Raw genomic sequence first — 17,044 nt, 5'->3', positions numbered from 1 at the left:
AACTGCCTCTAGCTGCCGGCAACCTCGGTAGTCTAGTTGGTAAGACACTGCTCTAGAATTGCAAGGGTCGTGGGTTCGAATCCCACCCGAGTAACATGCCTGTGATATTTTTTCACAGGACTCGGGAAAGTACTGAGTATACAGTGCTAACACACATCGGTGTATGGGTAAAAACCAAAATTAATATTCTTTATCCCCGATGCAAATTTAACATCTATTATATCGTTGCGGTACCCGCTGCCAAAACATAGGTTTCGAACTGCCTCTAGCTGCCGGCAACCTCGGTAGTCTAGTTGGTAAGACACTGCTCTAGAATTGCAAGGGTCGTGGGTTCAAATCCCACCCGAGTAACATGCCTGTGATATTTTTTCACAGGACTCGGGAAAGTACTGAGTATACAGTGCTAACACACATCGGTGTATGGGTAAAAACCAAAATTAATATTCTTTATCCCCGATGCAAATTTAACATCTATTATATTCCTCTGAAGAAAAACACATTGCTGGCATGTCTACACATGTTAGAAATACATTATGTATGTGTTGACTGTAGATTTTCATACAGGACATACCAATATTTTAACAGTGACTACTATCGATTACTAAACACAAATCCAGAGATCCAATTTCATGTCACACAAAAGGGTAACATGTTTGTATTCCTGTATTTAACTAACATGCATGTCTGTTCAATATTAATGGAATAATTTAAGTTAAGTCCGGGGTCAAAACATATTACAAAAACTTAGCACATAAATATATCGGGTAAACATACTGAGCATGGATCTTTTTTATTCCCTTTTAAAAGTATTTTAAATGATAAAAATTATGATCTGTTAAATAAATGTACAGCCTGAATATAATGATAAGATACATAGTTTGTCATTGACAAGAAGAGCAAGACAAAAAATCAGAATTTGTTTTTATCAAGATTCAAAGTCATTTGTGGAAACTTGATAAATAATTCATTTTTGCCAGAATCAACAACCCGCTGCTGATGAGAACACCAAGATCCTGTAGTGTTGAGTAGCTGCAACTGACAAACCAATGACTGACAGTGACATGTAATGGTACCTAAATCTGACATGTGCTGATTGCACAACAAACATAGTGACAACACTAATTTGCAATCAGCTGATGACATGACCAGCATTCTGTTGATGACATGATTAGTAAATCTGCTGATGACAGGATCAGCAATTTGTTGATCCAGCATTCAGCATTCTGATGAAGACAGATTCAGCAATCAGCTGATGAGAAGATCAAGTGATGACAGGATCAGCAATCAACTGATAACAGGATCAGTAATCTTTTGATGACAGAATCAGCAATCTGTTGATGAAAGGATCAGCAATCAACTGATGACAGGATCAGTAATCTGTTGACAGAATCAGTAATCTTTTGATGACAGGATCAGAAATCAGCTGATGACAGGATCAGCAATCAGCTGATGACAGGATCAGCAATCTGTTGATGACAGAATCAGCAATCTGTTGATGAAAGGATCAGCAATCAACTGATGACAGGATCAGCATTCTGTTGAAGACAGAATCAGCAATCAACTGATGAGAAGATCAGCAATCAAGTGATGACATGATCAGCAATATGCTGATGAGAGGATCAGCAATCTGTTGATGACAGAATCAGTAATCTGTTGATGACAGGATCAGCAATCAGCTGATGAGAAGATCAGCAATCAAGTGATGACATGATCAGCAATCTGCTGATGAGAGGATCAGCAATCTGTTGATGACAGAATCAGTAATCTGTTGATGACAGGATCAGCAATCAACTGATGAGAAGATCAGCAATCAAGTGATGACATGATCAGCAATCTGCTGATGAGAGGATCAGCAATCTGTTGATGACAGAATCAGTAATCTGTTGATGAAAGGATCAGCAATCATCTGATGACAGAATCAGTAATCTGTTGATGACAGGATCAGCAATCAGCTGATGACAGGATCAGCAATCTGTTGGTGACAGGATCAGCAATCAGCCGATGACAGGATCAGCAATCTGTTGATGACAGGATCAGCAATCTGTTGGTGACAGGATCAGCAATCTGTTGATGACAGGATCAGCAATCAGCTGATGAGAGGATCAGCAATCTGCTGATGAGAGGATCAGCAATCTGCTGATAAAAGGATCAGCAGTCTGCTGATGACAAGATCAGTTATCTGCTGATAATAAGCTGAAGAAATATGCTTAACGATTGTTGGGTAGGGCAATGATCAAAGCAACCTTGTTCAGAGTTGGATCTCTCCTACATACAAAGCTTTGACAGTGCTCAAAGCGGAAAAGGTGATTTTTCTTATGTCTTGTTTAGTATCTGAGATGAGGTCCAACTTTATAAAGGAAGAACTATTACATTGGGTCAGTGACGAATTACTTTCAGGATCAACACAGTGCTCAGAACAAGACCAGTAATATTTACAAAGAAGGGGCGATTCATAAAGACAGGATCACTCTTTTACCACAAGGCAATTAATTCTCATCTTTTCGTCAAGTTCAACAAAATAAACAGAGTTTGATTGATGCGACCTGTTTGAAGGGAATCAACAAATATTATTTGAACTAAACATCACCCAGGAAGTCTCTGTTAGACTGAAGGTGAGAAGGAATGATCACAGAAGATGAATTTATATAAAATCTGATCCACCAGTAACTCCAGCTACAGATGTCAAAGCCATGTGTACATTGTGGATCAAGATATGATTTATAACCTCCGCTAGTACATTCAACGCCATGTTAAGCTGTGATAAATACCACTATCATATTTACCATAGAGTACTTGACCAGAATACATAGACAGCAATTTGTCTGTGTGTCATTACAGCCATACATTTGCTGAAACTTCAGACAGACAAAGAGTAAATTTGATCTTTCACCATTTACATTGGTTTAACACTTATTGGATGTCAATGTTTTAAGCAGCTTGACTTGGCAAATTTGTTGAAGATACTGTGGGGTTGCGGTGACGTACATATATATACTACCCGTGGCCCAACTGTTGGGAATGGGCAAACAGAAGCAGGAATTATCAACATTCATTATGTGGAATTACTCGCAGTAAATTTACAAGAGCACCTTTGCAAATTTAGATAAACTCTGATTGCAGAAGGGCCTCATGATTATTTATAAACAAATAATGTAGTTGTGCGCACGACAGTATAATTTAAAGATTGAGAAGTTGTCAATTCAACAGCAGTAAGACTCTAGCCTTTATTTTAGACACTGTGGACAAAATAATGTCAATCCCTTATGAAAACAGGCAAAGAACCGGCCTCTGTTTCACAAAGCATTAAAAATTCATTTTAGGGTTTAAGTTGTGAACACCAGGCACCAGAGTTGACACTGCGTTTGTCCTCAAAATTACCATTTCTCCATACTTTGACAGAATTTGTTTTCCGCGTTATTTGTTTTGCGACATCCCTTGATTAAAGACAGTGGACACTATTGGTAATTGTCAAAGACTAGTCTTCACAGTTGGTGTATCTCAACATATGCGTAAAATAACAAACCAGTGAAAATTTTAGCTCAATCGGTCGTCAAAGTTGCGAGATAATAATGAAAGAAAAAATACCCTTGTCACACGAAGTTGTATGCTTTATGATGCTTGATTTCGAGACCTCAAATTCTAAACTTGAGGTCTCAAAATCAAATTCGTGGAATATTACTTCTTTCTCGAAAACTTCGTCAGTTCAGAGGGAGCCGTTTCTCACAATGTTTTATACTATCAACCTCTCCCCATTACTCCTAATCAAGTAAGGTTTTATGATATATTTATTTTGAGTAATTACGAATAGTGTCCACTGCCTTTGAGCAAGATACTTTACCATGATGCTTTATCCTTTGTATGGGGAAATAAAGCCGTAGGTGCTGTGTGTTGTGTAATGCACGTAAAAGAACCCAGTCCACTTATCCTAAAGAGAAGGGGTTCCCCACAGTGTTCCTGGTTTGATTGGCTATGTATTGCGCCACAGCACCTTGTAACCCATTACGTATAGTGCTGTGTTAAGAAAAAAGCCTCATACACCATACTTAAAAAATGTAGGTCCACATACCTCACAGGAAAAGTACTGTATGTTGGAGAGCATCACTGAGTGACAGATTTCTTCGCTTTGTAAGAAGCCATTATTATTTGTGCAATCCAACTCTGATCTACATGTAGAATAAAATGTTTAATGCCGATTTTTTCTCTCAATAGACTACCAAACTTGTAATCTCGAGAGCTTTTTTCGTACATGTACATCTGATGCATTTTCATCTTTTTCTTCTTAAACTGTTATTTTCTTTTTGATCACAAACAACCTCGATTTCAAAAATAGCCTCGATGAACATAAAACACAAGAATGCACAATTTTTATTGGCAGAGAATTTTGTTGTAAAATTACTTTTTTTTTTAAATGGAGAGAACATTTTGGCCCCGCGATATGATGTTTAGAAGACCAGCTGTTGCAACAAAAAATGCAATAAATTATTGAAAGTGAGTTGTTATAACATAGTGTTCTGTATACTAAACCAATAGGCATCCTTTGTCATAGAATTTAGAAAGCCCTAAATCTTCACAATGAAATATTTCTGTCAAATATCTGTACTTGCAATAATCACCCTCATTAATAATTCAGCTCATCCTGTGAAACCAGATCATGAACTTTAACAGTACACAGTGATGAAAGATTCATGGTGTAATTTCAACACATAATTCTCAACGCTAATAAATCATGCATGTATTTAGTAACAATTTAACAAAGATGCACACAGCCCCTGTTTGCTCTGTGCAAATTGCAAAACTTTATGCTCGCAGTATGTTGTTATTTTATTCATAACATAAATTTGTTTAAAGAGAGGCATATGGAGGGAATGGCTTAAATAAAATATGCGGTGACCAGAACTTAAGAAAGTTTGGAGGATTTTACAATGTGCCTTAAAGCCACTGGACACTACCGGTAATTACTCAAAGTAATTGTTAGCATAAAAACTTACTTGGTAACAAGCAATGGAGAGCTGTTGATAGTATTAAACATTTTGAGAAACGGCTCCCTCTGAAGACACATAGTTTTTTTGTGTGAATTGGTGAGAGAGTAGTTGAAGCAATTAGTGTTATAGGCTGGTTTTTGTCGACACGTTGCTGATTTATGCTTATAAGATTAACTGGTCTTTCTTCACTCTTTATTTTTAATACACTTTAGAGAAATCCTGCAGAGAGCGATACATTTGTATGAACCTATGAATATCATCTGCCTTATGAATGTACACAGGCCTGTTCAATGAGTGTTCATATCTCTCTGCAACACAACTCAACATGCCCTTGTGTGAAAAGAGAATTTCTACTTCAACAACAGGCACAGACAAACCTTAGCAATAACATTGTTTTCAATCCTATCTGTGATTCACCTGAAAAATAATAAATATGCCGGTATTCGTGGGTTCAACCAGATGGCCCAGTTTTCATGTTATTCCCAAATACCCGAGCAAACACCAAATACATGATTACTTGTCCGAATATTCACCCAAAAACTCTGGATATTGGTGCCAGTAATTGTAATTCTTTCCCAGTTTATTGATTGGACAAATACAGGCAACCCTCTCTTAATATGAGGCAAGTTAATAAGTAACAGCAATCCATACAGCCATTGTCAACCCAATCTACAAAAATGACATTCTCCAAAATTAAACAGTAGAGGGCGCTATGCATCAACATGAAGGGAGCTTTCAGGAGAAATACTTCTCCAGATATTACTGGTTTTCAGAGATTATTGAACAAAAATAAATTGTACTTGTTTGCATTCAAACGTTTCATTTTTTTTTGCCAGCAATTTTTAATGGGTGTTAAGAATTGCTTTTAAAATACTTTGAAATAATATTTAATATTAATTTACTTAGAACTTCTGGCAACTCACAGAGTGTAAATACTTGGACAGTGTCAGAGGGAACTCTGTCCCTGTATGGGAAGTTAAAATGAACTGGAGGAGTTGGTTCAAAAGAGGGCGCTATCAAAAGAAGTGAGTGCATTCCTTCTCCCTTAAAGACAGTGGACACTATTGGTAATTGGTGTATCTCAACATATGCATAAAATAACAAATCTGTGAAAACTTTAGCTCAATTGGTCGTCGAAGTTGCGAGATAATAATGAAAGAAAAAACACCCTGGTCACACGAAGTTGTGTGCTTTCAGATGCTTGATTTTGTGTGCTTTCAGATACCTCAAATTCTAAATCTGAGGTCTCGAAATCAAATTCATGGAAAATTACTTCTTTCTCAAAAACTATGTCACTTCAGAGGGAGCCGCTTCTCACAATGTTTTATATTATAACACCCCTTGCAAGTATTCTGCCTGCTCATTGGTTTAGAGCGCGTCACATGACTTGTCTTAGTTTTGCTAGACGACGGCCGTGTGATAGTGCGTCGGTTTGCCATGCGCTAGTCCGAAGACTAGCACACGGCATGCAGTACCCAGACGTCCGTTGCGTGTACGAGGATGATAAATTAATAGTCTGTAACCATTTCAGATTACATGACACTACATGCAGCACAGTAAAAGTTTTCGCAATCTGTATTCGCGTCGTCTGTGGATTGTAGCATTCAGGTCTGTAACTTAATAGTACAGTATTTAGAAATGTTTGGGGTGTTATAAAACAAATATTGGCTGCTTTCACTCGTGCAATGGTTTAAACTATGACTCCCTCGGTGATCCCCTCGGGAAAATAGAACGCTCCCGGAATCACCTCGGGAGTCATAGTTTTAACCATAGCACTCGAAGCAGTCAATATTTGTATACTATCAACCTCTCCCCATTACTTGTTACCAAGTAAGGTTTTATGATAATAATTATTTTGAGTAATTACCAATAGTGTCCACTGCCTTAAAACACCTTAACCTCGACCCGGGAGTGCAGTTGTCTCCTAGAATTAGAGAAGACGGAAACAGTCCCTAGAAATCTCATCAGGGAGGTGGGAGGCAGATGATACCATGTAGCACCCAAGGCCAAAGACAGACATGATAGACCTGTATCAGAGAGGACATGCCACACTTTTCTACATAGAGAAGACGTCAGCATTCCCTATCAAGGGAAGTGGGGTGCAGATATGCCACCTCAAACCAGACTTAATGAACCTGCTTCAAAGACTCCTGGATGCATTTTTTCCTAGAATTAGAGAAGAGCAAAGCAGTCCTAGCAACCTTATCAGGGAGGTGGGAGGCATATAATGATAACAAGAATTGCCAACCTAGGACAAGCACAAATGACCTGCATCAGAGAGAAGAGGGTGCAGTTTTTCTTTATTAAAAGACATCAGCATTCCCTATCAATTTGTCAAGGGAAGTGGGGGTGCAGATCTGATACCATGAAGTGTCTAAAGCCCAATACAGACATAATAAACATGCTTTAAAGAATTCTAGATGAATTTCTCTCCTAGAAATAGAGAAGACAGAGGCACTCCATAAGGAAACTCATCAGGGACATGAGGGAGGTGGGAGGCAGATACATGTATAATACCAACAAACACCAACCTAAGATAAACATGATGGACCTGCATCAGAGAGAACATGGTGCAATTTTCTTTAGAGAAGACGCGAGCTTTCACTATCAAGGGAAGCGGGAGGTACATGTAGATGTGATGGTACAAAAAAACATGATGGACCTGCTTCAGAGAGAACATGATGAATTTTTCTTTCTTAAGTGAAGTGGTATGTCGTGGGAGTGTCGTGGCCGAGCGGTTAAGAGCACCGAATACAAACTCTGGTGTTTCTGATCAGCAGAGTGTGGGTTCGAATCGCCAGTCGTGACACTTGTGTCCTTAAGCAAAACACATAACCAATGCTTCGTCCTTCGGATGGGATGTAAAACCGTTGGTCCCATGTGTTGTGTAAATGCATGTTAAAGAACCCAGTGCACTTATCGAAAAGAGAAGGGGTTTGCCTTGGTGTTCCTGGCTGGATTGGCAGCATATTGCACCACAGCACCTTGTAAACCATTACATGGTGCTTAAGGATCAGGTCTTATATCTCAAAAATTCGCCCCACTCCTTGCAGTTATAATACCTGGCCCTTTGTATCCTTTGGCAAAAGGCGCGTTATAAATACGGTTATTATTATGCAGACTATCAGTCTATGCAAGATAGATACAGCCATCATATGGCCCTGATACAAAGCAGAATACTTAAGACTCTCCATATGAACTCACCTTAGCCTGAGCAGCATCTCTCTCCTGTATGATAGCCCTCATCTCCTCAGCTACGATACGACCCTTGCTGGACTTGACTTTACTGATCTGACCCAAGATCGATTGACCATACTTAGAGATCTCCGGACCAGTATCTGCCATGCTCAGCCTCGCAAGAAGATCATTCATGCTCTGTGTATCAATACAAACAATCAAAATAGAATAAGAAAAATTAGGTGCTGAATTTAGGCTAAATAACCATACTAAACCAGGCTAACTTAATGTGACACTATTTTCTCCAGTAGTTTTATTGAATGTATAATTAAAGTTGGCAGTTATAAAAACTACTTTGCTCTTTAGATTTGTTTTTGACAGTTTGGGAACTTGTCTCGCAGAGTATACAATGTATTTTGGAATTAAGTACTACCTGGGAGGTAGGAAATAGGCCGGGACTACTACTTTTGCATAGAGGATCACTTAGTGGATCACTTTATAAAGGAGAATCAGTTTATTAGTGAAGTCTAAAAGAGTCAAACAAAACATTAAACAAAATTGCACTTTAAAGGGGTGGGATTATTTTTAGCCCAAGTCTCATTCGTTCGGCGTAGGCATACCACAAACATCGGGCAGTCAATTATATTACACGACAATTTTTCTTTGTGGGCAAATTCTACCCGCGTCCGGTCCGAATAGAAAATGCATTTTTTTGGGAAACACTCATTTGGGCAGTGTGTGGGTTATAGTGGCAAGTACCACGTCTCTGCCGGGTATAATAATATAAGAGGTTGTGTGCCGTGTATAATAATATAAGAGGGTGCGGGCCACCTAAGGAGGGCCACCTAAAAATCCCAAAATATCTACGTGGACCCCTTGCTACATCAAGGCGGGTCTGATGAGACCGTGGCTTTAGGGTTTACAATAAAAAAAAATTTAATCTGTACTTGGTGATTTCTCATACCATTTCCGAAGTCCCGAACTCATCATCTACATCTGTACCAGAATCAAAATCATCTTTGTTCTCCATCCTGCGCAGCCTGGTCATCGACTCGTCACGCTCTTCATTAGCCAATCGCAGCCTAGCCATGATGGCTTCATCACGATCCTTTTGCGCAGCGTAGATCTCCTCTACTACAGCTGAATCGGGAATGAAGAAAACAATGGGAATGTTAGCATCTGCTTAGTAGGAATACCCTTCTTTTCCTTATGTGGTCCAAGAATTGACTGTATCAAAAATGGATACACTTTTCAAACACCCTGTGAGATAAAACATAAAGCCGAAAGCACATTACTACTTATTAGGGGAATGACACAAACCACATAAGAAAAAGTAAGGCGTACAAATAAAGTAAATAAACTACAACCTACCTAGACATGGTTTAATTTCGTAATCTTTGTGTAGGCCTACCTAGAACTGTACTTAAAATATGTATTTTAACTAACTGCCTAATAATTACTTTTGAAAAATACTGTGCGGTTTATGTAATATGTTAGAAAAATCTTAAAGTAGTTAAGAACATACTAAAAGCTTGCCCAGTTCGATCAAGAAAACATTTCATAGCAAATATGTACTGTAACTAGGGTACCAAAATCAAACATTTAAAAACAATATCAATATTAAAATCAAATGATTTAGAACAAAATTTATACACAATGCTCATTTGGTACATGAAAAACATGATGAAGAAGAAGCGGAAAATGCATGGCAAAGTATTCAGAAAATGACAAATACTATACAGATCAGAACATTAAAATAAGTAAATGCATCCAAATCATTGCAAATAATATGAAAACACAAGATAAATTTAGGGAAAATGCACAGTAAAAGAGTTATAAGAGAAATGAGCAAAAAAGAGAAATTAGAAATAATGGAACGTAGCTATGAGATATTGTATGTTTTTTTGCACCAGTCAATCATTACCAATGCAAGAATAAAATGGGCATGCAAGACACAACAGAATACAAGTCATGTCCAAGAGAAATGCAAGATAGGCATACATGTTTGAAAATCAGTCACATTCAAGAGAAATGCAAGATACTGGTTTCAAAATCAGTCACATTCAAGAGAAATGCAACACACATGTTTCAAATATCAGTCACATCTAAGAAAAATGAAAGATGCATGTTTCAAAATCAGTCTTGTCCAGAAGAAATGAATCAGCCACTTTCAAGAGAAATGCAAGATACATGTTTCAAAATCAGTCATATCAGTGAGAAATGCAAGATACATGTTTCAAAATCAGTCATATCAGTGAGAAATGCAAGATACATGTTTCAAATATCAGTCACGTCAAAAAGAAATGCAAGATATGTTTTAAAATCAGTCACATTCAAGAGAAATGCAAGATACATGTTTCAAAATCAGTCACATTCAAGAGGAATGCAAGATGAATGTATTAAAATCAGTCACATTCAAGAGAAATGCAAGATGAATGTATTAAAATCAGTCACATTCAAGAGAAATGCAAGATACATGTTTCATAACAGTCACATTCAAGAGAAATGCAAGATACATGTTTTATATTCTGTCACATCAAAGAGAAATGCAAGATACATGTTTTATAATCAGTCACATTCAAGAGAAATGCAAGATACATATGTGAAAATCAGTCACATTCAAGAATAATGCAAGATATATGTTTCAAAATCAGTCACATCAAAGAGAAATGCAAGACACGTATTTGAAAATGAGTCACATTCAAGAGAAATGCAAGACACATGTTTCAAAATCAGTCACATTCAAGAGAAATGCAAGATACATGTTTCAAAATCAGTCATGTCCAAAAAAAAAATGCAAGATACATACTTCAAAAAGCAGTCACATCAAGGAAAAATGCAAGGTATAATGTGCAAGATATAATCAAAGTCATGTCATAAAATATTGAAGGAAATTCTAATCAAATAAAGGTTTTCACAAGGTTTTTCGGTTGGTCTAAGATCAAACAATAAAATCATAAATCACAACAGTTGCTGTTGTGATTTACACATTTAATTTTTTTGGGGTATAAATAGTGATATATTAATGCAACCCTCTCAAGAAATCATAATATATATTGAAAGGATATTCAAGAAAAACAGTACAAGCTTTATAATCCAGGACAAAGAAAAACATTGGTAGCATACACATAAAGCAATTATCATAAATCCATTTTGATTATTGTTTGGTAACATCCCAAATGTCAGTCTGTCTTGTCAAAATGTAATGCCAAACATGTAAAATAGGTAACATAAGTCTGGACTAGTAACCAATGTTTATCCTGCTTCAGTGTATTCAAATGGAGGAAGGGAGAAGGGTGGGGACATGTGGTATATGCAAGTCTACTCAATATGTGATATCACTACTCAGAATAGACCCTTCCCATGAAATATGTAAATTGCACGTAGCGCGTGCGCACTAACGTTTTGGTTGGCAAAATGAGGGAACATCGCGCTGTTTTGTACACGGCTAATGGGTGCGTGACACAGATGCAAATGCGCATCTGCTTAGTGCACAACTTTATGGCGTTTGCCAACCAACAGGGTCTGTACGCATGCGTGAATGTAATTAACATATTTCATGGGAAGAGTCCATTGAGCACTTATAACTGTAAATAATACAGAAACAACTCCTGCCAAAGAGAGATAAATGTGGGTTATAATCAATCAATCAAGATATAAGAAAATACATGTAGAAAGCAGTCAAGCCATCAATAAATAGATCAATCAATCAATCGACAATCAAAAAGTTGTCCAATCAGTATATTTCAGATCATTAATTGAGAAGGAATTAGTACAATCTGCGGAAAAATCATTTCAAAGTCAACAACAAATTCATTCATTTTCTAGATACATCAACAGATAAAAACTAGCAACAATTTATGCAGTTACTAAGGAGAGAAGAATGTAAAAAGCACATATAAACACATAAATAATAGATTCATGCACTGAACATGCTGAATGAAAACACAAGTTAAAAGTTACCCATTTTGTTTTGCGCTAACAAATAAACGCTAAGAAAGCAAACTAAAATTGCAAACAATATCAAGTGAAGTTCATCCTAAAATCCACTAGCCTAAATTTCTTGACTGGATAAGAATCAAGAGCCCTCTGTAAATGCTATTTCAGTTTGAGATTTACTTTGGGATCCCAATATAACTTCTTGTCAACTACCAAAACAAAAAGCATGCTTAATGTCAAAGGATTTGGGTACTTTTTTCAAAATGTCTACAGATTTACATTAAACTTACAGGGTTTGAAGATAATGAGAGTGGAAAGCTTCCCTTTCAAATGTTACTAACTAAGTTTCTGTAGTTTTTGAGAAATGAGTAAGACAATTCACAAAATATTTGTTGTTTCACTGAGACGAAAATTATTTTAGTATGTAAAAACCCATTAACCAGTTATGATATTATAACATAAACATAGCATAACTGGTTAATACATTTTTACATGCTAAAACTGAGACTGAAATTATTTGTTTTACTCATTTCTCAAAAACTACAGCACCTCAGTAAATACAATTTCAGGGGAAGCTTTCTACTATCATTATTGTCAAACTGTGTAAGTTTAATGTAAATCTGAGGACATTGTTAGGAAAAAGTACATAGGCCCTTTAAGGGACTCAACCTACAGCAACGTTTATCCTACCTGCAGCTCTGGCTGCAATCCTTGCTTCAAGGGTTGCTTCAGTTAGACTCTGAGTCAGTCTCAATGAGTCAATCTCTTGCTCTGTATCTAGCAAGCGCTCCTGCAACTGGAAAAATACAAAAAGAACAAAAATATTTGTGTTTGTTAGATTTAGAGTTTGTTTGATTACAGATTGTTAAAGGCAGTGGACACTATTGGTAATTACTCAAAATAATTATTAGCATAAAACCTTACTTGGTGACGAGTAATGGGGAGAGGTTGATGATATTAAACATTGTGAGAAACGGCTCCCTCTGAAGTGACATAGTTTTCGAGAAAGAAGTAATTTTCCATGAATTTGATTTTGAGACCTCAGATTTAGAATTTGAGGTCTCGAAATCAACCATCTAAATGCACACAACTTCGTGTGACAAGGGTGTTTTTTCTTTCACTATTATCTCGCAACTTCGACGATCAATTAAGCTCAAATTTTCACAGGTTTGTTATTTTATGCATATGTCGAGATACACCAAGTGTGAAGACTGGTCTTTGACAATTACCAATAGTGTCCAGAGTCTTTAAAAGCAGATAAAAGCAAGATTTTAAAATTGTATTATATGCATTTTAAAGGCTTAATCCTAATTATTTATATATGGCACTTCAGAACTCTTGCAAAATGTTATATCAAAAATTACATTGTTTTCGTCCGAGACAGATCAAAATCCTTCAGCATACGATGTCAACACCCTAAACCCTCATAAGACTCCCAAATACATGAAATAATAAGCAGGGTTGGTTTGGCTGTGCATTGTGCAATAATCATTCAATACAGTTGGGCTATTTAGGTCAGTATAACTTAAAAGGAACAATTTTTAGTGTGTTTGGTGCAAACTTTATAAACAAGTTCGCAAAACATTTTTCTTGAAAGTAAACAAATTCATAAGCAAATGATAATTTGTTAAGCAAATGGCTTACTTCTTTGTTGACGTCTCTAGTTGAGCCAAGCTCTGATAACAGTATCGGCACCCCTTCTTCAAAGTCAGTCCTAGCATTGGTGCCCCTCTCAACTACAATACGAACAGGTGTGCTGGTACTCTGCGCTACGGGCTGTTCCACTGCACTAGAGGGGGATGCTTGTGAAGCAACTGTATCATACAATAACAACAAAACACAAATCATTGTTATGAGAAGAACTCTGGAGAAATTTCTTGGACTATGGCTTAAAGTACAAAGATGTAAAAGAGGTGAGCTGTTGTATCTCATTGAATATTGATTTAAGTATGAACAAGCCTGCCTATAAAGAGGGAAGATAAACTGAGTAAGACAAGTATAAAAACAACTCCAAGGAAAATATGCGGGAGCACAATGTTTGCTACATTTTGTCCTGAAAATATTCTGAGCATACTGATCAAAATGTTGAGATGTTAACTGCTGTGACACCGGAGATCACACCCAAGTTTAAGTTACAAACTGGGTACATTTTAAATGATAAGTAAAGTTAAATGCAGTGGACACTATTGGTAATTACTCAAAATAATTATCAGCATAAAACCTCACTTGGTAACAAGTAATTGGGAGAGGTTGATAGTATAAAACATTGTGAGAAATGGCGCCCTCTGAAGTGACGTAGTTTTTGAGAAAGAAGTTATTTTCCACGAATTTGATTTCGAGACCTCAAGTTTAGAATTAAAGGTCTCAAAATCAAGCATCTTGAAAGCACACAACTTCGTGTGGAGGGTGTTTTTTTCTTTCATAGTTATCTCGCAACTCCGACGACCAATCGAGCCCAAATGTTCACACACAGTTTTGTTATTTTATGCATGTATGTTGAGATACACCAAGTGAGAAGACTGGTCTTTGGCAATTACCATGATTACCAATAGTGTCCAGTGTCTTTAAGGAAAGAATGCAATTATTTGTATTATATGTTTTCATGCTTGAAATTTAAATAATGAGGTTGAATAAAGAGAACAAACTCTTATGAACTGCATACATGAAATATTCAAAACAACAGTAGTTTTACATGTATACATGTATTACCTGTTCTTTCTGTTGACAAGTTTTTCTCTTCTGGACTCTGTGCTACATTTGAGAAAGCCTGTCCCACATCACTGTGTCTTCTGACAGGAGGTGGACCCGCTGAGAGGTTGGGCTCACTGTGGGCATACTGTCCATAGCTTGGCCCCATACTGAGCCATGGACCCTGAGGATCTGGGGGCACACGGTGCGGACTAACCCATGGGTTGACTGGGGATGGGTACATTACTCCTGGTGGGTACCAAGGACCGCCTGCTGGTGGCATGGTGAAGTTAGGGTTCCAGTTGGGATGGGTGCCAAGGCTGTAATCATCACGAGCTGGATTCAAAAAGAAGAACAAAATGCAATAATATTAATTTTCTTAAGTTACACAATTATAATCATCTCAAGTTGCATGTTCTGTTAGAGTATGGGCCCTGTTGTGAGTTATAATTCAAACAGTTTCTTAAGAGTAGTTTTTATGGAGGAGGTATTTTTTTACCCCCAAATTTGATTAACAGAAAATCTTTAGGAATGAAGCCTTTCTCAGGCATGTCAAAGCACACTATTCTATTAGATGTCTCATTGAGCCAAAAATGTGAGGATACACCAATAGAAGATAACAGTCTTTGACAATTACCAAAAGTATACCCTGCCTTTAAGGTCACCGTGGTCGAGTGGTTAGACTGAAGGACTTGCAAACACAAGGTTGTGGGTTCGTATCCCCTACATGTACATGTAGCTAACCGCTGATTTCACAATGACTAGAATAAATATTACCGTCTAATTACTAATTTGTGCAATTCATAATCATAGACGTTAAACCAATGTTTGTATGCTTGGTGTTTATATCCCCTTGTGGTAGTTTGCCCAGTTCCCTTAATGGGAAGATCATTAAAACCAATAAACAAACAAACAACAAACAAAAGGAACAAAGTGTCAACTTTTCAGCCAACCATTATTGACCATTGATTGATTTACCTCTAGTCTTCCTTGGCTTCTTGGGTCTTCTCTCTTGTCTCCCCTGAACCTCTTCGCCCTCCTCCGACCTCATACCTTCCTCCTCCGAGCTCAGTAGACTATCCGTCTCTCTTACACCGTCCCTCTGGTCAATACCCTGGCCTGCCTTTGGAGATTGTTCTAGGGCCTCCTTCAATTTCTGTAGCTCTATTTCTTTTGGATGAGGTTTACCACCTTGTGAAATCATCAGATACAAAGTTTTAACGCTAACAATTCTTGAGAAAATAGAATTTGCTGTTGCAATCAACTTACCAACCATAGGAACGATCATATAAATGCAAAAAATAGTATATGGCTTGAGGTTTTGGCAGTAGCAGAAGCCTTCCAGAAAGCCTTTAAAGCCTTCGGGAAAGACTCTTCTAGGGTCAAAACAGCACGAGCCATTTTAACTATTTTTTAAAAATAATTCTTCATGTAAATATTTCTACATGTAAATACCAAATTCTTTTATGATTCATATTCTACCTCTGAGTAAACGATCACGTTGCTTAGAAGGAGATAACCAATCTTTTAACTCTTCATTTACAGATGGACTGGACCCAGCGTAGATGTCGACAAATGAACCGTCTGTGGATTTATCAAGTTCACGGCGTTCTGCGGCCCTCCGCAGAGCTCTCTCTCTTCTGATGACTTGGTTCCTATGAAGAAAAAAATTGTCATGGATGGCGCCAGACAGCAGCAGGTGAGGTTTGAGCCTTATGTATGTTGTAGCCTAAGTTGAACATGAAAGGAAGACTGTTTCAGATCCTAATAGTCTGACAGAAAAGTTGCGGTCACCCCAATGCTTCTTGGAATGAATAATGCAGATCTTTCAGAACTGGAGCACAATACTACCAGTTGTTTGCAGGTACAAACATACTATTTATGCATACACAGTGTGTTCTGTACTATAAACAGTTCAGTGAGTGAGCTGCTGTACTTCAGACATTGTGTGTCAAAGACCAGTATCCTTACTTTGTGCGAACCCACATACACAATTCTTTGATGTTTTTGTTTTATAGCTCAATTCCATCATCAAAGTCGTCACTGTTTTCATTTATCAGATTTTGGTTGTGTGAGATTAAAAGAAGTTGTTTCATTCATTTCTCCAAATAGAACTTCAGACTTTTGTGATTTTGCAGTCTTAACAATGAAAGGCTTGAAATTTACACAGCACTGCAGGCCTGAGGGCAGTGATAATATCACACTGGACCTCAGGCCTGAGGCAAGCTGGCTGCCTTGTGTCTTTCTACTGAATAGTG

General features: G+C 37.4%; 1 protein-coding gene across 1 annotated transcript in view; it reads right to left on the bottom strand.

Moving 5' to 3' along the window:
- LOC139945716 (uncharacterized) overlaps nucleotides 1–17,044 on the bottom strand; it is a 40,724-nt gene that overhangs the window by 20,716 nt on the left and 2,964 nt on the right. The window contains exons 2-8 of the mRNA XM_071943077.1: nucleotides 16,269–16,441; nucleotides 15,765–15,977; nucleotides 14,808–15,122; nucleotides 13,743–13,912; nucleotides 12,789–12,894; nucleotides 9,124–9,299; nucleotides 8,187–8,357 (exon numbers count right to left, since the gene is read on the bottom strand). Of these exons, the coding sequence (XP_071799178.1) occupies nucleotides 8,187–8,357; nucleotides 9,124–9,299; nucleotides 12,789–12,894; nucleotides 13,743–13,912; nucleotides 14,808–15,122; nucleotides 15,765–15,977; nucleotides 16,269–16,441 (1,324 nt within the window). The remainder of the gene's footprint in view (nucleotides 1–8,186; nucleotides 8,358–9,123; nucleotides 9,300–12,788; nucleotides 12,895–13,742; nucleotides 13,913–14,807; nucleotides 15,123–15,764; nucleotides 15,978–16,268; nucleotides 16,442–17,044) is intronic.

This window comes from Asterias amurensis, chromosome 1 (assembly GCF_032118995.1).
Source record: "Asterias amurensis chromosome 1, ASM3211899v1".
In the NCBI taxonomy this organism is placed as follows: Eukaryota; Metazoa; Echinodermata; class Asteroidea; order Forcipulatida; family Asteriidae; genus Asterias; species Asterias amurensis.
The sequence above is the reverse complement of the archived record's forward strand: the minus strand, read 5'-3'. Positions and strand labels throughout refer to the sequence as shown.